Source organism: Macaca mulatta, chromosome 5 (assembly GCF_049350105.2).
Source record: "Macaca mulatta isolate MMU2019108-1 chromosome 5, T2T-MMU8v2.0, whole genome shotgun sequence".
Lineage (NCBI taxonomy): Eukaryota > Metazoa > Chordata > Mammalia > Primates > Cercopithecidae > Macaca > Macaca mulatta.
The window spans coordinates 16636554-16660103 of record NC_133410.1 but is presented as its reverse complement, the minus strand read 5'-3'; the positions used below and the strand labels follow the sequence as shown (position 1 = coordinate 16660103).

At 45.8% G+C, this 23550-nt stretch overlaps 1 protein-coding gene across 1 annotated transcript in view; it reads right to left on the bottom strand.

Annotated features, from left to right (window-relative positions):
* The window catches only part of LAP3 (leucine aminopeptidase 3), a 31369-nt gene extending 12440 nt beyond the window's left edge, over positions 1-18929 (bottom strand). The window contains 8 exon segments of the mRNA NM_001260698.1: positions 220-344; positions 6804-6962; positions 10945-11109; positions 12433-12592; positions 13997-14102; positions 14578-14632; positions 16454-16569; positions 18821-18929. Coding sequence (NP_001247627.1) covers positions 220-344; positions 6804-6962; positions 10945-11109; positions 12433-12592; positions 13997-14102; positions 14578-14632; positions 16454-16569; positions 18821-18922 — 988 coding nt within the window. The 5' untranslated portion in view covers positions 18923-18929.
* Positions 18930-23550: the final 4621 nt, after the last annotated feature.

Sequence of the window (23550 nt, the reverse complement as noted above, 5' to 3'; positions counted from 1 at the left end):
AAATCAATTTCAGTTACAGCCCACGGGCTGCAAGATACATTCGGCTCAATCAGCTCTGACAGTAAAACACTTATCTGAGCTAAATAGCTTCTGCTTGATGACTATTTAAAAATCATTTCTTATCTTTTCAGATTAGGGGAAATCATATCTGTTGTTTCTGTTCTCCCACCTGGCTGGAATCCAGAAGCTCTCTGAGATGTAATCCCTTGCCCCACTTACCTATAATATTAATGGGCAAATTGAGCTTTGCAGCAGACACGATGGCTGAGCATATAGTTGCAGCTCCTCCCATGTCAGCCCTCATGAGGTCCATATTTGCAGAAGCCTTGATGGAGATACCACCACTATGGGGAAACAGACAGTGTGCAATATTAATAGCAAAGAAGATGGCCAAAATTACTTTATTTAAAAAGTACAGCCAGGCACGGTGGCTCACGCCTGTAATCCTAGCACTTTGGGAGGCCGAGGCGGGCAGATCACCAGATCAGGAAATCGAGACCAGCCTGGCTAACACGGTGAAACCCCATCTCTGTTAAAATCACAAAAAATTAGCCAGGTGTGGTGGCACGTGCCTGTAGTCCCAGCTACTCGGGAGGCTGAGGAAGGAGAATCGCTTGAACCTGGGAGGCGGAGGTTGCAGTGAGCCGAGATCGCACCACTGCACTCCAGCCTGGGTGACAGAGCGAGACTCTGTCTCAAGGAAAAAAAAAAAAGACATAAACTGAGAGTTAACCACCACATAAAAGCACCATATATGCCAAAAACAAGTCAATTTTCTAAATTTAGAATCTGATTTCAACATTTTCAATGATGATAAATTTAGAATCTGATTTCAACATTTTCAATGATGATAGTACAGTCTTTATAAAAGACACAAAATAATTCCAGAAATATAGATGAGTGTCTTAGCTCTTTTTCTTTTTTTTGAGATGGAGTCTCGCTCTGTTGCCCAGGCTGGAGTGCAGTGGCACGACCTTGGCTCACTGCAAGCTCCACCTCCCAGGTTCATGCGATTCTCCTCCCTCAGCCTCCCGAGTAGCTGGGATTACAGGCGCCCACCACCACGCCCGGCTAATTTTTTGTATTTTAATAGAGATGGGGTTTCACCATGTTAGCCAGGACGGTCTCAATCTCCTGACCTCACGATCCGCCCACCTCGGCCTCCCAAAGTGCTGGGATTACAGGCATGAGTCACCTTGCCCGGCCTTTAGCTCATTTTATTTCTACTTGAATGAAATTTAAACAGTGCCACTGGAAACATTACTATATCATAAAATCAACACTGTGCAAATTCCATCTCTTTATTATCTCATTAACTCCTGACACCCACATAGTCTTTTCAGCAAATTTTATGAATTGATCAACTGATGGAACGTGAAGGTCATGAGCTGTGAAGGAAAGCTGATGAGCTCATAGACGACTGGGAGCGTGTCTCTCAAACCCACAGGACAGAGGGCTAACATTTCCTTCCAACACTGCACAAGGTGTGCTCTATCCTGCTGATGGCAGAATACAACCTGAATGAGGCACAGGCCCAACGGCTCAGAGACAGTACTTCAACATGAGAACTGAATAAGGCTGCAATTAGCAAGAAACCAAACTACCTGACCCCAAGAGGCCTCTAACTAGTTAGTGGCTTTTCTGCTTCCAGTCTGTAGGAGTCCGGAAGCAACATGCTTCCCAGGCCAAGCACAGAGCCAGGGGCTTTGACTCGGAGTTCTAATTGAGATCTGCTGCTCACGTGCCCTGGTGGCTCACTGGAGAGAGGTGTGCCTGCTGCTCTGAAGGCTGCTTTCCTTCAAAATTAAGTCCTAATTCTCACTTACCTCAGCAGCACTTGTTACTTAGATGATGGGCATGTTCACCAATAATTAAAGATGATCCCCTGGCTCAAACAAGAAAAATACATGGGAAAACCCCATGGACAAAGGGGACGCGCTTTTGCATTTGAAGTTTTTCTTCTGTCCACCTGCCACATTTATCTGCAGGCCTCTTCTGGAAGTTCAGCTCTCTAATTCCTATGACTGTGGTTCTAAGGCAGCCACCAGTTAAAGATCAGCAATCAGCTTTGCTCACTTTTTCAATCTCTCTCAAATCCACCCACTTATTTTCTACTCAGCCGCCCTCGTTGATGCTACCACCCTCTGTCATTTAGACGTTTGTCAGGTCTCCTTAAAGGGTCTTTCTGTATCAGTCTCACCACTGTCATTTCATTAACCACAAAGACAGCACATTTTTACACACACACAAAATCTATCTCAATCAAACTCTCAGTAGGTTTTGTTGTGTGAAAAAACAAGCAGATACATCAAGTGTGGTGGCTCACGCCTGTAATCCCAGCACTTAGGGAGGCTGAGGCAGGCAGATCACTTGAGCCCAGGAGTTCGAGACCAGCTTGGGTAACATGGCGAAACTCCATCTCTATAAAAAGTACAAAAATTAGCTGGGCATAGTGGTGCGCATCTGTAGTCCCAGGTACTCGGGAGGTTGAGGTGAGAGGATCACCTGAGTCCAGGGAGGTTGAGGCTGCAGCAGGCCGACATTGCACCACTGCACTCCAGCCTGGGCGACAGAGTGAGACCCTGTCTCAAAAAAAACAAAACAAAACAAACAAACAAAAAACCCAAGCAGATTCTAAAATGTATATGAAAATGCAAAGGATATAGCCAAAGTCATTCTGAAAAAGAAGAGCAAAGCTGGAGGACTCATGTGACTAGATTTCAAGCCTACTCAAAGCTGCAGTAATCAAGATACTTGGTCTCCAGACACTGGTGAAAGGATACAGAGTCCAGAGGCAGACCTACAATTATATGGACACCTGATTTCCACCCAAGGTGCCAAGATAGTCCAGTAGGGAAAGGACAGTCTTTTCAACAAACAGTGTTGAAATAAATGAACATCCACATAGGGAAAAAAAAGACAAAAAACAAACCACGTCTTTTCACACCATATACAAAGATTCAAAGTGAATCATAGCCTCAAAAGCTAAAACTCACTTAAAATGAAATATATTTTAAAAACCTTAAAACTCTGTAAAGCAAACACTCCTACAAAAAGGGACAAAAGATTTGAATACCTTACTACAGAAGATATACCAATGTCCAATAAGCACATTAAAAAATGTCCAGCTTTGGCTGGGTGTGGTGGTTCACGCCTGTATCCCAGCACTCTGGGAGGCTGGGGTGGGTGGATCACTTGAGGTCACGAGTTTGAGACCTGCCTGGCCAACATGGTGAAAACCCATCTCTACTAAACATACAAAAATTAGCCAGGCATGGTGGTGTGTGCCTATAGTCCCGGCTACTCGGGAGGCTGAGGCAGGAGAATCGCTTGAACCCAGGAGGTGGAGGTGCACTCCAGCCTGGGTGACAGAGCGAGACTCCGTCTCAAAAAACAAAAATAAAAAACAAAAAAATAAAAAATGACCACCTTCATTAGTCACTAGAGAAATGCAAATTAAACCACAAAGAGAGATGACTGTATACTCACTGGTACAGCTAGAAATATAAAGACTGACAATATCAAATACTGAGGAAGGTGTAGAACAATTAGAATCTTTGTACATTGACGGTAGAAGTGAAAATGTAAACACTTTGGAAAAGTCTGGTAGTTTTCTTGAAAGTTAAACACGCAATTATACAACAGAGTGGCTGTTTTCCTAGGTATTTACGCAAGAGTAAGGAAAACACGTCCACACAAAGGCTTACAGACGCTCTTAACTTTCTTCCTAATAGCCTAAAACTGGAAACAACACAAATTTCCACCAACAGAAGAATGGGTAAACAACATTTAGCATTTCCATACAATGGAACACTACTCAGCAATAAAAAGGAAGAATGACTGACATGACCAACAACATAGATAAACCCCAGATACTATGCTGCAAGAAAGAAGCCAGACATGAAAGACTGCATTTATATGAATTTCCAGAACAGGCAAAACTAGTCTGCAGTAATAGAAAGATGATCGGCTGTCTGGAGCAGAGGCAGTGGGAGAATGACTACAAAAAGGCAGAAGGAAACTTCCGGGGGATGATAAAAATGTTGTATTTTCCTGACAGTGGTGAATAGTGCAGAGGAGCATACATTTGTTTTTTGGTTTTTAAAATCAATCAATCTATTTATTTATTTAAAGATGGTGTTTTACTATGTTGCACAGGCTGCTCTTAAACTCCTGGGCTCATGTAATCCTCCTGCCTCAGCTTCCCAAGTAGCTGAGATCACAGGTGTACGCCACTGCACCCACCCGGGCGCACGCATTTGTTCAAACTCACTGAGCTGCTCACTTAGAGGGTGAATTTCACTGTATGTATAAATCTCATGTCATTCCATTTGCTGGAAACCCTTCAGTTACTTCGAACTGTTCTTAGAGCAGAGTCCAAAATCTAAACAGGCCTGCAGCGACCAAGCTTCTGTGTACCTCTCTGGCCATATCTTGCCCCTTCTGTCCATCACGCTCTTGTGTGCAGGCACACCGGTACTCTTGCCATACCAGGAATTTACCCTGCTCCTTCCCACCTTGCAGCCTTCACCATGTTTCCCTGTACTAGAATGCCTGTCCCTAGTCTCTGCTGGGCTAATTCCCCCTGATCCTTCCCATCTTCAACTAAAACTGACACTGCTGCAAGGAAGCCTTTTCTAAACCCAAAGGCGGCTTTGGGTTTAGGCCTTTGGGTTTAGGCCTCTTTGTTTTTATTCTCAGCAAAAAATGCAAATGTGGATTTAAATTAACAATAAATTTCACCCTTAGCATAAAAATATTTGTGTCACAATTGGCAAGACATTTAAAAACAGTTTAGGGCCAGGCGTGGTGGCTCACACCCGTAATCCCAGCACTTTGGGTGGGTGGATCATGAGGTCAGGAGTTTGAGACCAGCCTGGCCAACACGGTAAAACCCCGTCTCTACTAAAAATACAAAAAAATTAGCCAGGCGTGGTGGCAGACACCTGTAATCCCAGTTACTCAGGACTAAAAATACAAAAAAATTAGCCGGGCATGGTAGCAGGCCCCTGTAATCCCAGCTACTCGGGTGGCTCAGGCAGGAGAATCGCTTGAACCAGGGAGGCAGAGGTTGCAGTGAGCTGAGACCATGCCAATGCACTCTAGCCTGGACAACAGAGCGAGATTCCGTCTCCAAAAAAAAAAAAAGAAAAGTTTAGGCTGGGTGTGGTGGCTCACACCTGTAATCCCACCACTTTGGGAGGCCAAGGCAGGCAGATTGCTTGAGCTCAGAAGTTCAAAACCAGCCAGGGCAACATAGTGAGACCTCGTCTCTACTAAAAAAAAACAAAAAACAGTTTAACTTTCTAAATTGTATTTGCTGTATTGTTTTTCTGATATACATTTTAGTACAATAGCATAATGCATGTAACTTATAAAAAAGCATGCATATTTTGAAAGGGACGTGCTCAAGATCTTTTACCAATGGGCTATACCAGGAAAACCATTTGGAGATCAATGCTTTAAAGGAGAAAATGTGAACTAGGGGGTGGGAGACACAAGAGGCACTTTGACCTGCTAACACAAGGAGACCACACTGACAGCAAGCTATGCCAATGACAGGGGCTTCCTACATCTAGAAGAGTTCCAGAAAGGGCACAAAAATGTACGAGGGAACATCAACATCTTATGGTTCTCTAGCAGCATTTTCCAAAGTAGTCTGCAGGTAACGTGATTCCCAGAAATCAGGGTTCCTTCAAAAGGAAATACAGAAAATGCTATGTTCCGTACCCTGAGAAGTCCTGTAGTTAACCAAATAAAACGAAGATGAAACCCCTCATGTGTTTCTCTAACCTAGATTTTTTGCTAAGCAGCCCATTTTACGCCTCATACTCACTGGCATCCCTGAAACTTGTGTTTGGCGGCAAATGCTTCCCATGGGACATACCAAACTCCACCATCTTTCTCAGTTCAGCCTCTCCTTGGTTGACATAACCAGACATAGTTTCCAACTCTAAGAAATACTTATGGTTGAACCAGATTCATGGGAGCTAGACTGGTCAGCTAAAAGAAGTGATCATCTGAAGCAAGCAAAGGGAAGATAGCACAGTCCAAACAGGGGCATCACCACTAACCTCGTGGAGAATCTCTAACAGCCACGGAGGACAAGCAAAGTGCATAGCAGAAAAATCTGAAGACACTTTAGGCAGAGCACAGTGGCTCATACCTACAACCCCAGCACTTTGGGAGGCTGAGGTGGGAGGACTGCTTGAGACAGGAGTTTAAGACCAGTCTGGGCAACATAGTAAGAACTCATCTCTATATTTTTTTTAAAAAAAGAACACACCTGAGTTTGACTTCTGACTCCACTTCTAGTTATGAAACTTTGAACAAATTATTTAAACTCTGAGTCATGGTTTCTTTACCTGTAGAATGTCTACAATACCTAGCCCACAGGGGTACGGTTAACACATGCAAAATACCTTACAGTCTCTAACATATTCTAAGCATTTTAGAGGTGGTAGCATAATAAATTTAAAGTAATATATACCTTCAGCCAAACACCATGCTTTTAAATCAAACTATAAACCGGCCAGGCGCAGTGGCTCACGCTTGTAATCTCAGCATTTTGGGAGGCTGAGGCGCAAGGATTGCTTCAGCCTGGGAGGTGGAGGCTGCAGTGAGCCGAGATCGTGCCACTGCACTCTAGCCTGGGTGACAGAGTAAGACTATGCCTCAAAAAAAAAAAAAAACAACAACAACAAGAAGAACAAAAATCAAACAAAAAAACCCCTATCACCAAGTAATTTAACTGCATACAAATAATTCACCAAAATACAAAACACAGACACCATAAAAAATACCTGTCAAAGGTAATTCCTTTCCCAACAAACACCAGGGGTGGTTCGTTTGCATTGGGGCTGCCTTTGTAGTGAATTTCCAAGAAGACTGGGGGCTCATCAGATCCTTTGGCCACACTGAGGAATGATCCCATTGCCTGTTCCTCAATCCAAGACTTGGGTCTATAGGGCCGAAAGAGGGAAAAAGTAAATATACTGTTAGGTTTATTTCAAAATAACAGAAAAAGCTCATCACAGTGTGTGGAAACGTATAATATACAAGCTCTTAAAGTATACACACATTAAGGTTTCAATTATCAGGTCCCATTATTTGCTTTCTGTATATTCTTGGGCAAGTCACTTGATTCTAAGCCTATCTCCTCATCTATAAAATGAGGTCTGTAACTCTTTCATCACAAGATGATCGAGTTACTAAGAGAAGTCATGTAAGGTACCTAATACAATGTCAACTAATAGTCTATAGTCTATATAATTAATTTCCTCCCTCCAATCTACTCAGATATTTCTACAATTTTAATTTAAAGATGAAGTTAGAAGGCCGGGTGCGGTGGCTCATGCCTATAATCCCAGCACTTTGGGAGGCTGAGGTGAGAGAACTGCTTCAGCTCAGGAGTTTGAAACCAGCCTGGGCAAAAAAGTGAAACTGTCTCTAAAACAAATAAGGTAAGATATAATAAAGATGAAATTAGAGGCCAATGCAGGAGGATTATTTAAGCATAGAAATTTGAGACCAGCCGAGGCAACAAGTTGAGACTCGGTCTCTACAGAAAAAGAAAAAAAGACAAAATTAGCCAGGCATGTTGGTGCATGCCTGTTGTCCTAGCTATTGAGGAGGCTAAGACAAGAGGCTCGCTTGAGCCCTAGAGGTCAAGGCTGCAGTGAGCCACGATCTCGCCACAGCACTCAACCTGGGCAACATAGCAACACCCTATCTCTTAAAAAAATAAAATTAGGAATAGGCTCTGAGACCACAAAGAGTGCTTAAAGATAGGTAAGGGATCCATTGCTTTATTTCTAAAAATGAAAAAAAAAAAAAAAATTCAACCAACAAACAGCAAACCAAAGCTATATTCCAATGACTGGAAAAAAATTGCCTATTTATTTGCTTTTTAAGAACTGCTGAGGCCCGGCGCGGTGGCTCAAGCCTGTAATCCCAGCACTTTGGGAGGCCGAGACGGGTGGATCACGAGGTCAGGAGATCGAGACCATCCTGGCTAACATGGTGAAACCCCGTCTCTACTAAAAAATACAAAAAACTAGCCAGGCGAGGTGGCGGGCGCCTGTAGTCCCAGCTACTCGGGAGGCTGAGGCAGGAGAATGGCGTGAACCTGGGAGGCGGAGTTGCAGTGAGCTGAGATCCAGCCACTGCGCTCCAGCCTGGGCGACAGAGCCAGACTCTCTGTCTCAAAAAAAAAAAAAAAAAAAAAAAAGAACTGCTGAATTCTATCTCTTTAATGTTGTCACATACTGTTTCTCACAGTTTCAACTGTAGCTTGAGGCATCTTTGATTTAAGTGAGAAAACTAATTAATTCTTACTCGATAAACACAGGATTAGGCGGGTAACAGAATGGAAACAGTCCTTAGTTCAAACTAGAAAACTGATGCCATATTGCTCTTCTTTCTAGGCTAGGAGCACAAAAGGGCTTTGTATTGATTTCTGGCCACAGTAACTAGGCCAAGAAAGAAATCCTATCCTCTCACAGACCAGTAACAACCACAGCCCAGGAATGCTCCTCCAGCACTTGCCAGCCACTTGTTAAAATGATTAAACTAGGACTGCATCATGGTGGGATGATCAGCACACTTCGAAGGGAAAAAAATTTAAAACTGGAAGATAAAAGTTTTAAAAATCACTTCAAAAACAAAAAACAAAAAACAAGGCTGGGCAATGTGGGCATTTTAAATCATTAACTCAGTGCTTGACATCTGATTAAAGTCCTGCCCTTGTGGAAGAACTGCCTGTGTATCTCTGATATACACCAACCTACAACGGAGAGGGCTTAGTGCAGCTATGTCTCAGTTTAACGAGTCATACTCCACCCATGCGTCCTGCCTGGTCTCTGCTGAACTCTTTTCTCTTTGCGTGGCTACAAGTCTTGCACCTTCTTCACCTGAACTGCCCTGCCCCACTCTCTTGTACTATTAACTTCTAAACAACCTACAGGACTCTGCGTAGGCTCCAGTCTTTTTTTTTTTTTTTTTTTTTTGAGACACAGTGTCACTCTGTCGCTCAGGTTGGAGTGCAGTGGTGTGATCTCAGCTCACTGCAACCTCTGTCTCCCAGGTTCAAGTGATTCTTGTGCCTCAGCTTCTTGAGTAGCTGGGAACACAGGCACGCACCACCACTCCCAGCTAAGTTTTGTACTTCTGGTAGAGATGGGGTTTCGCCATGTTGGCCAAGCTGGTCTCGAACTCCTGACCTTAAGTGATCCACCTGCCTCAGCCTCCCAAGTGCTGGGATTACAGGCATGAGCCACTACCCCTGGCCTAGACACCATATTCTTTTTAAAATTTTTATTTTAGAGATGGGTCTTGCTATGTTCCCTAGGCTGGCCTTGAACTTCTGGACTTGATCTACCCTCCTGCCTGCCTCCTGAGTAGCTGCAAATAGAGGCGTGGACAATCGCACCAGCAGCTCCATATTCTTTGGCAGTCCCCCTCGTCCCTCTGCTCCTGCAGCACCCTCTGCAAACCCCATTTACCTGCCTATTCCTTCTTACAACATCCTCACTTTTTGCAAGGACAAGGACCACTGTCATGCATCTTTGTATGACAAATTCCAGGCACACCAGAGGAGCTGTCATCACCATTATTTGGTGACCAAAAGAACCTAAACACTGCTATAGATTAAACATATACTAACCATTCCAGAAATTTTATCAAGCTCTAAGTACTGTGCTTTCTATAGACTATAAATTTTTCTTCACTGCCTAAACCATAGGTGCATTCCTGAAAAAAAAGTGAACTCTAATCACAATTAAGTACTAAAGAATTCTTTAAAATGGAAAGAACTCTTTAGGTCAAACAAATACCTGTTGATGTATTTTAATCATAAATTCCCAAATGCTCAGAGTTGGTTTGCTTAAAGGGCTGGAGATCCCAACAGAGCAACGGAACTGGACGAGCAGCCTTTCAGCTCCAACAGCCTCCCACTGACATGGCACTCAGGGCTGCCTGGGAGCACTGATGCTGGAGTCTAGGCTAAGGGAATCTACGCGGCAGAAATTCCCATCCCATGTCTAGTGAGGCGTGCTGTGTTCTTCACTTGTGTCCAAAAGTGAAGATAGGAAGAATTCACCAAAATAAACCATGTTAAGTTCCTCAAAAAATTAAACAGAGCTACCATTTGATTCAGCAATTCAACTCCTATTCAACCAAAAAGAAAAAAAAGGTAAAAAACAACCGGTGTCCATCCCCTGATGGTTTTAGGGGATGGGAATCAGGCAGTAACTGCTAATGGGTACAGGGTTTCTTTTGGGGGTTATGAAAATGTTCTAAAATTGATTGTGGTCATAGTAGCACAACTCTGTGAATATTCTAAATATCAGGCCAGGCTGGGGGGCTCATGGCTGTAATTTCAGCACTTTAGGAGGAAAAGGTGAGATTGCTTCAGCCCAGGAGTTCAAGACCAGCATGGGCAACATGGCAGGACTCATCTCTACAAAAAATTAAGAAATTAGTTGGGCATGGTGGCACACACCTGTAAACCCAGCTATTCACGGGGCTAGGGTGGAAGGCCAGAGTCCAGGAGTTTGAGCCCATGTTCATGCCTCTGCCCTCTAGCCTGGGCAACAGAGCAAAACCTTGTCTCAAAAAAAAAAAAAAAAAAGAAAAAAAAATCATTGAAATCATTGAATTGCACACTTCGCATTGGTGAACTGTATGGTACGTTAATTGTGTCTGAATAACACGGTTATGAAACATACACGTACATAGTGTATCATGGCACTCTCTCAAAGGCAAGGACAGATAGAAAGAACCTCAAACTCAGCTCTATTCCAGCTCCTGTGTGGCCCCCCCGTGGGTCATCTCATATCTCTGGTCTCAAGTTATTCCTCTAAATAGTGAGGGAGCTGGATTTTAGGATCTCAAGGGCTCCTTCTGGCTGTAACATCCCAAGTCTGTGACACAATCCTGAATTACCTGATATGGACCTCGGTTTTACTACTAGCACTTTTGAGATTCTTCTCAATAATTTCGGCAAATCTGGTTGGCGTCATCTCATTGGCTGGCGTCTCCATCAACTGGCGTGCCAAGTTCTGCCCAGAAGCAAACAGGACTCCTTTCTGCCAGGCCTCCTGATCCCCACTGGCAGAAGAAAGATAAAGTGACTGTCAAATAACCTCTCAAGAATGCCGACTGCCTGCCAACTAGGAGACACTCTTACCCTACAGAAAACAAAAGAGGAAGACTACAAATCAAAAACGATTGGCACTCAGGACCTGGATTCATTTCTCGTGATCTGACCCAGGGCAGCAGATGGTATGGTGCAAAGAGCTAGAAAACAGGGCCACGTGCAGCAGAACCAGAGGGTATCCGGTCAGGCACTTCCCTTCAGAATCCTCAGCTGCATAAAAAAGGGCCTGTGCTGTGGGGTCTTTGAAGCTCTAAATCTGCCACATAATTGAAGAGAAGAGGCTTCCACAGAAAGGCGCGTTTTGTTCTCCTTCACTGTATCAGGAATGATGGAGCCCCAAGTGCTAACTGCAAAGCAAGCATACGGCAGTGGCTCTAATGTGGCACTGAAGGCCTTTTTGCCTTCTTTTACCTAAGTCGGGGCTCCAAATTCCAACCCTTCTGTAAGCAGGACCAGCTTTAGAAGAGAAAGGATACAGGCACGTGTTTCACAACCCTGGCTCTTCCTGTGGCAACACAGAGGTGGGTGAGTAACAGTAGATGGCCTGGAAGGCCTACCACGTGCCCCCCACTTGATGTGCCCTTTTGGATGATGACACAAACCCCATGAAATCAGTGTTACGACTCTATTAACAAAAGTAGAAAATGAAGCACAGAGATTTCAGTCATGTAACCAGCAAGGTCCCCCAACGAGTAAGTGGTGGAGGCAGGACTTAAGCCCATGCTGACTGGCTGCAGAGCCCGCACTCTCCCCCACTCCCCACAGCTGCCAACCCTTGGGCAGTGCCAGGGCCCCCACTGTGCTTGGCACCATCTGCTGAAGGTCTCATCTTATTTATTCCTGATAGCAGGGACCCCACTAGCCCACAAGGGCAAGGACCAAGCATCCAGAGGATCTCTTCATCTGTGTGGTGCTTGCGTTTAGCACAAGGCCAGCAGGTGCCAGCCAAATGAACATCATCTGGGTTGAAACCTGTGGGATATGTCTGTCATGTCATTCCTCCCTCTCAGGTAAGAGCTACCTGTTTATGGCTTCCTTGTAATCAGAGCAGGGAGGGATCCGGGAGTCATGGGGGAAACAGACACAAGACGAGAGCCAGGAGCAGAGCTTGGGCTTAATTGTGACCACATAATTAAAACGGCTGAGGCAATGGGGAGGTCACAGCCAAGCCATGCAGCTGTGGGTGGCGCTGAAAAGCAGGCAGCTCATATCCCAAAAGCCAGGCTGTCAGAATGCCAGGGAGCACCACCCTCCTCCTAATTTGCTTCCATCACCTTCCATAGAGCTTCGCCGACACAGTCATCTTCTTTTTTTGCTTCAGGTCATCGTATTCATAGAGACCAAGCACCGCTCCCTCCGCAGCAGCCTGAGCGTCTCCACAGGGATCCACCTCCACAGAAGAGAGCTCCAGGTCTTGAACCTGCCTGCACCCCGCTTGAAAGGACAGAGGAATCAGAAAACTGGAGTCAGTCCAAGACAATTCAAATAGCACACAGCAGAGGCATGGTGTGGTGTGCTGAGAAAACAGCCCTGGGGTTCAAATCCCAGCCCTGATACCCAAATGTTCTGAGCCTCATTTCCTCTTCTGAAAAATGAAGATGTGAGTGCATTTCACAGAAAGTACCTCACTCCCAGGTGCTGGTGGTGAGGACAGGCTGATGGAAAGAATGAACAGCTCCCCCCGGAGAGCAATACAGGCTCTCAGGAAGTGGCAATTATTCCTAGGATTATTATTTTTTTTTTTTTTTTGAGACGGAGTCTCGCTGTGTCTCCCAGGCTGGAGTGCAGTGGCGTGATCTCGGCTCACTGCAAGCTCCGCCTCCCGGGTTCATGCCATTCTCCCGCCTCAGCCTCCCAAATAGCTGAGACTACAGGCGCCCGCCACCACGCCCGGCTAGTTTTTTGTATTTTTAGTAGAGACAGGGTTTCACCATGTTAGCCACGATAGTCTCGATCTCCTGACCTCGTGATCCACCCGCCTCGGCCTCCCAAAGTGCTGGGATTACAGGCTTGAGCCACCGCGCCCGGCCTTCCTAGGATTATTTCTGAAACACTATGATTTCCTGATGAAGCTTCCCAATTGCCAAGAACTTCTCTGATTAAAAATGGCAGGGAAATGATGATGCTGAAATTATATCCAAGGAACTGAGCAAAGTCCATTATTAACACAGCATTTTATTAAGATCAGGTCAGCAAAAACTCTCAAATAAAAGTTATTAAATAACCACTTCAGTGACATCTGAAGTTAATGAGCATTTACAATATACACAGGCCTAAAGAGTAATCAAGCCAATTATCACTGTTTCAGAAATGTTTTCTAAAGCATCTTTAATCATAGCTCTTGACGGTATTAGGCCCGTCCTGCTGCTTAACACTAAGTGACTCAATGACCTCTGCTGGGACACGCTGGGACAGGCACACATCTTTGGCTAGTGATAAACACGCATGCCACGCTTTGCTTCCTTACTCTCCTTCTTTGTAAAATCTGATGACTCTGTGTTATTTAAAAGTCAGGAAACATCAGGGTGGCATTACAAAAAATCTACGCACTACAGGTTTTGGTAAAACACAGCTCTAACATGACAAGAGCGAACAAATGGTAGTAAAAACACCCAAACAAGATATAGACACATTAAAAATAAAATTCCATTAGCTAACCTTCTGTATTTATCATAAAGCCAAGCATATTCAGCAAGAAGAACTGAATTTTTGTTAAGATGAATTATGTCTGTGTGAACGTGGGAAGGGGTAGCGATTGGTAAAAGGACAAAGGGGGAAAGAGAGGTCATCATAAAGAGTGGATCCTTAGGATTCTTTAAACTTAAAAAGTAAAATAACCTGCAACAGCAGCTCTGATGTTTTCTTTGCCTTCATGCCAGTTTTCCTGTTCGTCGATTCCAGCTGCCTTTTTGCCGAGGCCAACTAGCACCACGCTGGGGAAGTCCTGTCCCACAGATACACCAAATCAACCATTTTATTTCTTTCATGCGTTCATTTCCAGCAGGGAATTTTACACGTGGAAACTCACTGAGCTCCCACACAATTACTTTAACTGTAGCAACAGGACTAAACTCATGGTGAAATTTGGTTGTGGTTTTTTTTTTCTTTAAACCTGTGTGTTCTGGCAAAATTTTATAACTTCTATGTTTGAGAGGCAGAGTGAGTGAGGATACTTTTGCAAATAATTCTATGTAAGCCAGAGCCACAACTGGATAAAGAAATCCTTCAGATTGAGGAATATAAGATAGGCAGTACTTTTTGACAGTAATTTGCCTCTTAATCTTAAATGTTTCTGCTTAATACTGGAATAAAATCATACAATCCAACACAAAATGTTTAGTATGACTAGACAGTCACAATACTTGGTATACATTAGGTGCTCATTGAGGGTTTACCAAATGATCATGTTCTTCTCATACCTGATGCAGACCATAAAAGGTTCGAGTCTTGCCTGCCTTCAGAGGTGGTCCAGATCTAAAACAAGAGGAAACAGTCGTTTTAAAACAGGTAGTTTGCTCTGCTCACTTGGGAAGGCACACTTACATACTCACCATTATCACACTATTCTGCTAACTGCTTCCATGGTCTTTTTCACTAATGGTTTTATCCAAATACAGAATACTCTCAAGCCAGATTTCTTTTCTTTTTTTTTTTTTTTTTTTTTGATAGAGACAGGGTCTCATTATGTTGCCTAGGCTGGTCTCAAACTCCTGGGCTCAAGCAATCCTCCCACCTCAGCCTCCCAAGGTGCTGGGATGACAGGTGTAATACAGATTACACTGCTGATCTACCATGCCCAGCCCAGATTTCTTAGGTGTAGCCTTTCTAATTCTAGCTCAAAAACGATTTAACAAACTTTCAGATTAGATCTAACACAAACATATTTGAAAACAATGGAAAGCAATGCCACAGCTGCACAAGGCATCTGAGCACTGACTGACGCTGAACCCAGTGAATCTCAAACTTTTTCAATAAAAGACACAAGACACCAAAAACACTGCAGTAATCTAAGTGGTGTTTGGCCTGGAGGTTGTATATCTATGTGGTTTCTCTACAGACCGGACACCCGAACCGGATACTGACTATCCTGGGCAATTTCCAAACAAAACAGATCCATGACTATAAAAGGCCCGTAGCACAGATGCTCTGGAATGCAGCTGACAGCCACCCATTAGGAACGCAGGGTGTTCCGTACTCACAGGTTAGCTTTCGGATTAGTGAATTAATCAGTGCACTTGAGAATGCTCTGTGTACTGCAAGAACTGATAAGAAATTGAGAAGAGATACAAATTCTCTTAACTGACAATTAGTTACCATAATTAGACTGCATCTATTAGATTCTAATTAATACCGTAGTTGCAGTGGTTTACGTGAATACTTCTATGTCTGCCAAATATAGCGCGCAGTTACAATGTTTCCCTGCTGTCAGGATCTCCAGCCCCACGGAGACTTTTTGTATTTTAACTGTATCCCCAGGTGATTCACAGATATTTTAAATTTTGAGAAACCCTTGCAACTCCAGGCATGCAATAAAAGAGCAAAACCCTTAGGCTGCTATTAACTATCTTAGGGATCCTGCTGTCTCTCACAAGAAAAGGGGAGTTAAAAGAAGTAGAGAGGCTGGTGAGAAGGCAGCTGGGAGGAAGAGGGTGGGGAAAGTGAATTTGAGCTAGGAGGGTGGGCTGAGGAAATCTGGTACTTTCCAGATTATTCTGGATCCCTCCTTCCCAATAGATTTGTGATTGGGCTGGAAATGGCCTGACTTCCCAGAACTGCAGACCCATTCATACTGAAACAAAGTACCAAAGTGCACTCCAAAGACACAGGCTTTCACTTCTGCTTCTGGCCAGAGCACTTCCCAGAATTGTCTCTTCTGACAAAAAGGCACAGAAAAATATTCTTGGCCTGGCACAGTGGCTCACACCTGTAATCCCAGCACTTTGAGAGGCGGAGGCAGGCAGATCACTTGAGGCCAGGGGTTCAACACCAACCTGGCCAACAACGGTGAAACCCATCTCTACTAAAAAAAAAAAAAAAAAAAAAAAAAAAAGAAAAAAAAATATATATATATAAATTAGCCAGGAGTGGTGGGGCATGCCTGTGATCCCAGATACTTGGACGTCTGAGGCATGAGAACGACTTGAACCCAGGAGGCAGAGGTTGCAGTGAGTCGAGATCGTGGCACTGCACTCCAGCCTGGGCAACAAAGTAAGACTCTGTTTCAAAAAAGAAAAGAAAAAATACTGTTTTGATTTGGTGGCACTTTAAGAACTAGAGCCCACAAGCAACACTTACATGTTCAAAGTCTCTCTCAGCTTTCCAGCTATCAATTTATCAAAATTCTCTCCTGCACTTGTGAACTGCGGCACATCATCTTCTTTTTCTTTGGAATAGATTCCTAAAACAAGGCCCTGGGAATAAGCAAAAAATATAAATAAAATAGAGTAGATCCCTTAGAGGGGCTCAGGAGTCCCCAAATTCCAGAAGGAACAAATAATTCCACACAAACCTTGTCCTCCCCAAGGACAGAAGAAAGCCAAAAAGGCAGCAGGAGCTGGGCTCAGCTACATGTGCACCTGCCCAAGTGCTTCAGATTCCTGCCAAAGCAAGACCCATCACTACCCGTCCTGGACATTGCCCTGGGTTTTTGTGCTCACTCATGGGAGACAGCTTCACTTTCAAATAGAGCAGAAAGATGTTTTGTTTAAGAAAAATCCATTTAGAAAAATGGATTTGTTACGAAAAATCCAAGTTAGACCCTGAAAGGAATCAGAACATGCCACTCCAAAATGTACCGCTTTGGCACACTGGTTATTTTGAGCTAAAGGCTCTTGAGAAACAGCAGGTGTAGAAGGGCTCTCTGACCTCCCTTTCTCCCTAAAAGCAGGTCATACAAATCCCCATGAGAAAGGTGATCTCCCTGTACCAGGAAAAGGAGAACATTCTTATCACCAGAAACTGGAAGTCAACACCAAAATGGACCTGTACAAATAAACCTACTGAACTTACCCTTATCTTCTATTAGTTCCCCTCCATATGATTTCCTAGTGATTATTCCACAGTTTACTAACCCAAGCCCCTTAGTCTTGTCACATCCCCACAACGTATTGTCCTTTGTTTTAAAAGGTATACAAGCTTTTGGGCCCAACGCTTCTTCAGGTCTTCATTTTCCTCTTGCAGTCTCCCGTATACACGTAAAAATAGTAAATAAAATCTGTATTCTTTTCTCTTAATATATCTTACGTCAGTTTTCTTAGGCCCAGCCACAGAACCTAGGAGGATAGAAGGAAGATTTTCCTCTCCTACAATCCTCAAGTGCAAATCCCAGGTATCCTAGGATGCCGTTCCAATCAAGGCAATGGCTGTGCCTCCCATCATAAGGACTGTTGCCACGTAAGGACTGCGGTCAACATAGAGGCTGTAAGAGAAGTACCAACTTCCTAGAGAGGGTAGAAGCATTCTGCTAAGCACTTAGCGGCTCACTCCCTTCTTCTCCTTTGCAAGTCCCAGGTCTCAAATACCAGAAATGAGGAAGTAAACCTAGTAATACTTAGTATTTACTTTTGCACAGCAATTTATGACTTTAAAAATGTTTCGTCTGCCTGACGGCAATTCTGCGAGGTGGAAAGAACAAGTAGTCTCATTCCCTCTTGACCGATAAGGAAACTGAAACCTAATTTGACAAAGGAGCTCCTGTGTAGTAGGACTGAGTGAGAATCCAGATGTCTTCCCACCCATCAGTTGGTCTTTCCACAAAACCACACAGACACTCAGAATAGTGACCTCTCGGTCTTTTCCACCCAAGACAACAGCCTTCCTTGGCATTATTAACTCTGCCAGGTTCTAACTTTCCTAAGATTGTTCACTCCCCGGGAATCAAGCCAACTGGGCAACTGTTATCTGGGTAGGCTGTGGCACAGTACCGAGACAGCACTGGTCAGGCGACTGGTCCCTTAGCCACTGAGATACCTGCAGGAGACTGGAGCTCAAGCTCCACCTAGAACGTTCTTCTGCAGGGACAGTCATCTCTTTCTGGTGCTCAGGTGTGACTCCCAAGCTTGTGCTGGTTCCGAGAGTCATTCCCTTTCCAGATCCTTCACATCTGACGAGCGACCTTCGTAATTTTTTGGAGTTCACTTTTCTTCTGGAAGGTGCTCTTAATTCTGGGAAATGTGGGTCTCTCTGCAAAGCCCTTTTCTCTAGAGAGACATGCATTTCCTCTAGAAACCCTTCCAAACCACTTAACTCCCTGACCTTTCACTTCCGCGGGGGAAAGAGCCCTGTGACTCTGGGACCTCAGAAACCCTTTCACCTTGGCAAACTCCCCCAAGCTCGGGTGGGGGCCCCACCGCTGCGTCCTTCCCCGGGTTACTGCGAGGACCGCGGGTGACAACCGGAGCAAGCTCGCGGCCGAGCGGAGCCAGGTAAAGGGCGGCTACAGCCATCACCCCCTCACCCCAAACGGGAAGCGCGCCCTCAATACGATCGCTGGGGTCCTCAGCGGCCTAGGCCGATCCCCGCAAGGAGAGAATTTTTCTTTTAAACTGATTTTTGCAACTTGGCGTGGACGCCCCGCACACCGCAGCTTCGACCCGTCCAGCAGCCCAGTCGCCCACGGGCATGGCCCCAGCATCGCACCGAGAGCGAGCCGCCGCCTCTCACCTTCGTCATGTCTGCGGCGGAGAGATCCCGGCTCCCGAAACGTCTCACCGCCAGACGTCGGACGACAACTCGCCCCGCAGCCGGAAGAGGCAGCAAGAACATCTTGTCGGCTCAGCCCCTCGCGCCGCCCTCCAGCGAGCACGTGGAGAGCGGTGGGCGGGCGCGCGCCTGGGGGCGTGGCTTTCGGGGTGCAGACGGCGCGCGCGCGAACGGGCTCGGGCGCCCGGCGAGCGGACTTGCGTCTAGGGGGTGGGGCGGATGGGCAGCACCGGCCGACTGGACTGTTGGGACCAACCCGCGGCTGTTGAGGGGACTCAAGGGTGCGCCCGCATTCGTGTGCGCGTGCGCATGCGGGCGGGGGCGAAAAGGCGGGGCTTCCGGACGCGGTTTACAGTCCCGGGACGAACGCGAAGTAGAGGGGCGGGACCGAGAGGGTGACGTCACACGATGGGTGGGACGGAGGCGAGGAGAGCTCTGAGAGCGGGTGTGGGCGGAGCGCTGGGCAACTCCCGGGAAATAAGAACTGAGTGCCAGAGCTTGTTCTCAAAGTTGCTGAATAGTAAGACACTCCTACTGAGTTTTCGTTTTTTTTGTTTGTTTTGTTTTTTTGAGTCGGAGTCTCACTCTGTCGCCCAGGTTGGAGTGCAATGTAGTTATCTCGGCTCACTGCAGCCTCCACCTCCCTAGTTCAAACGATTCTCCTGCCTCATCCTCCGGAGTAGCTGGGATTACCGGCGCCTGCCACCACGCCCAGCTAATCTTTTTTTTTTTTTTTTTGAGGCGGAGTCTCCCTCCTGTATCCCTGGCTGGAGTGCAATGGCGCGATCTTGACTCACTGCAACCCCAGCCTCCCGGGTTCAAGAGATTCTCCTGCCTCAGCCTCTCGAGTAGCTGGGACTACAGGCGCCCAACACCACGCCTGGCTAATTTCTGTATTTTTAGTAGAGACAGTGTTTGGCCATCTTGGCCAGGCCGCTCTTGAACTCTTGACCTCCGGTGATCCATCCGCCTCAGCCTCCCAAAGTGCTGGGATTACAGACGTGAGCCACTGTGCCCGGCAAATTTTTGTGTTTTTAGTAGAGGCGAGGTTTCACCATATTGGCCAGGCTGGTCTCGAAATCCTGACCTCGTGATCCGCCTGCCTTGGCCTCACAAAGTGCTGGGATTATAGGCGTGAGCCACCGCTCCCGGCCTGCTGTCATAATATTCTTAGTTATAATATTTGCAAAGGTGGTTTCATTCTTATTGTCTGTTTCCCCCCAGTCGTCTAGGGAGCCATGCCTTTTTCATCTCTGCATAGCGAGTACCTAGATCTAGCATTTAGACTGTCCCTGGAACCAATACAGGGTGCTCATAATATGTTTGAATGAATTCATGATCAAGGTCTAGTGCAGGTAGCATCTATAATTAAAGAACAGGATAGGTGCTATGTGTGGCTTTCAGATAATAGAAGCAAAAACAAAGAGAAAGCTTGAAAGGAGCCAGCAGAATGAGAATGCTATAGATGATTGAGGTGGAGATCTGAGTCAGGAGAATGTGTGGGAGGGTGCTGGCTTGGCTTGGGGGTGGAGAGATCAGGCCTGCCTGGAATAAGAGGTAGTTATACAAAGAGAGTGATGCTGGATTAAAGGGAATCTTGAAAGGCAGGAAGAGACGTTTATTGTGGATGTTGGAGTCAATAGATAGTCTTTGTAGAAGCTGGTGGGGTGGGGTGGTGAAAGCTATTTATGGTTGATAGACACTGGAGTCAAGGGTGGAGAAAGACTGAGCAGTGCTGGGAAGAGTGGTGCCTTAGTGAAAACCAATGCATCATCCAGAGAAACCCTTTTCTTAAAGACAGGGTCTGGCTCTATCGCCCAGGCTGGAGTGCAGTGGCACGATTGTAGCTCATTGTAAACTTGAAGTCTTGGGCTCAAGTGATCCTCCCACCTGAGCCTCCCAAGTAGGTGAGACTACAGGCTTGTGCCACTAGGCCTGGCTTTTGTTTGTTTGTTTGTTTGCTTTTAGTAGAGATGGGGTCTCTCTCTCTTGCTCAGGCTGGTCTCGAACTCCTGGGCTGAAGTGATCCTCCCACAACAGCCTTCCGAAGCACTGGGATTACAAGTGCACACCACCTTGCCCAGCCCAGAGAAACTGTTGAGGAAATTCCTTTGGGTTATCTTACTCAGATTCTATGGAAGCTTTTTCACAACTCTGTAAATTGCAGACAGTTATGAGATGCAGTCAACTCTTGTCTATAGATATGTAAGTGCTATCCTGTCCAGTTGATATGCATTCAGTTTCTGAATCTCATTATTTACGGTTGACACCTATTATCAGGAGCAGAAGTCCAAGTGCAGTCAAGAATGGGACAGAACAATGATTTACTCACACAGAGAAGAGACAGAGCGGAAGCAGCTTCAATAGTGGGTGTTGGTCCCCCATGGCCAATGGGTCCCCCTGCAGCAGACACAGGGCAGTTGGCCTCCATGTACCTCTCTTGTGCTATAGCAGCATGACCCTTTGACACCCCGCCCCTGCCCTGACTACCTACACTCACCCCACCAGCACAGAGTGTGAAACACTGAGAGCTGGGGAGTGTGTCTGAAGGTCGTTGATGCGCACACTGCACACACTGAACACCTCGAGCCATGTTTCTGTTGTGCTAAAATGGAGTGTTCACTGTCTACATTGCCCTGGTGAGACAGGGGTGCCACACCATTCGCAGGCCACATGTCCTTTCATCAGTGACTGTGTGAGTGGGATGTTCCATTGTTCAATGGCTCCATGTCCCTGTGGATGACAGGGTGCGTGGCAAGTCCATCATATTCCATGGAAGTCAGTGGTGCACGCCTGTAATCCCAGCTACTTGGAAGGCTGAGACAGGAGAATTGCTTTAACCCGGGAGGTGGAGGTTGTAGTGAGCCAAGATCATGCCATTGCACTCTAGCCTGGGCAACAAGAGCGAAACTCTGTTTCAAAAAAAAAAAAATGATCCACCCATTGTTGTATTGCTTGGACAATGAAAGAGGTTCCTTGGTCAGAGTGAGGTCTCTTGGGGTATCCAAAAACATAAGTTCTTTTCAAGGGCCCCTATGGTAGCTATAGCATCCATAGGACAGACTGGAATGGCAACACCATAGCCTGAGTAGGTGTCAGTGGCAGTGAGGCACCAATGGGGCCCATGGCTAGGGGTCAAGGGTCCAATGAGGTCAACCTACCAGACTTAGGTGTGTCCTAGTACTCAGTTTATGTGCCCTAATTTTCCTCTCGAAACAATTTAGGCCCATTGGCAAGAATCACAAGATTGTACTGCATCCTTAGTCTCATCTTTCAGGATCATCCCTCAGGCCTTGGCCCCTTCTTGTGTCTGTGGTGGACTTCCATGTCTAGTGGGTTGATGTATCAAGCAGGCAGTTGTCACTCATAGGGCATAAGCTTGATCGGTGAGAGTTTCATTCATGATCCATCTCAAAAGGCCGTTTTCTATGAGCATCCACGTGAGTGACATATATTCATCCTTCCCAGTCAGCAAGCTGCTTCCATAGTTCTTGTCCCCACATGGGGGATCTCTCAATAGTCCAGTCATTCAGCTGCCATTCCCCAATCACATGTTAGACTCTTGGCAACATCCCATGAGTCAGTGAAAAGTAGCAAGGTATAGTGGTAGGTGTGGCCTGTGTGGTCATCACCACTGCACACAGTTTGGCCCATTAGGGAGAACATTCATATCCAGTCAAGTCAAAAGATGACCATCTGCTAGCCAGATGGTAGCAGTCACAAGCCAGGGCACCCCATTTGCTTTGTTTTGAAGACTCATCAGTAAACCATGTCATACCATTGGCAGGTACATCTTTGAATCTTGGACCCCAGGTCACCACTGGAGGGGCAAAGCATTAACAGTGGGTCTCTTTTGCTAACTGGCTATTTGTTCATGGAGGATTTTAGTTCCTGTGGTCCTGGCTGGGCCTGATCTTGGATGTTCCGTTTCCATTTGCTGATTAAGCTCTATTGAGCCTATCCAATTTTATTGATAGGATTCATAAACACGAAAGTGAGAATGGGCAGTTTAGGTCATAGCATCATACGCAGCGCTCTGGCTATAGGATGCTCAGCCTCCACCAGTGCCCAATAGCAAGCAAGGAGCTGCTGTTTGAAAGGGGTGTATCTGGTGGCTGCCTCAGGCAATTATATGTCAAAGATTGGAGAGGCTGGTGTCCTCTAGTGGCAGTTTCCTGCTGCCACAGATTCCAATTGGCATGTGTGGATTTTGGGGTCACCAGCAGTTCTGTGGGGCCAGCAGGCTCCAAAGGCTGCAAAGGCAGTGTCTGGTCCATGGTTTATTAAACAACTTCCAAGGCTACTGCTGCAAAGGACCCTGTTTCAACTGGCCTCATCCTTAACTGTGCCATTTGTCCTGAGACATTTGCATCTATATTGTCCCTTTATCGAACAGATGTGCCAGCCAGGCTGCGTGAGACTTCCCTGGCATTCGTCCATATTTGTCCTTCCATTTTTGTGTTTCATTCTCAGAGAAGGACCTCATTTCCACAGTTCTGTTTTCAGCAGTGCCATTGGTGGTTCTGTGTTGAGTGCAAACAGATCTTATTTGAGGCCAGCAAGTGACTGGGATAGGTGAAACTCTCTGCACTAGGGGCTCCTCCCACTTCCGTCTGACATTGTCTGTGGCCCCTGGGACACCATGGGAATATCACCCCGTGATCAGAGGGAGGCCAGCCTCCCCTGCCCCT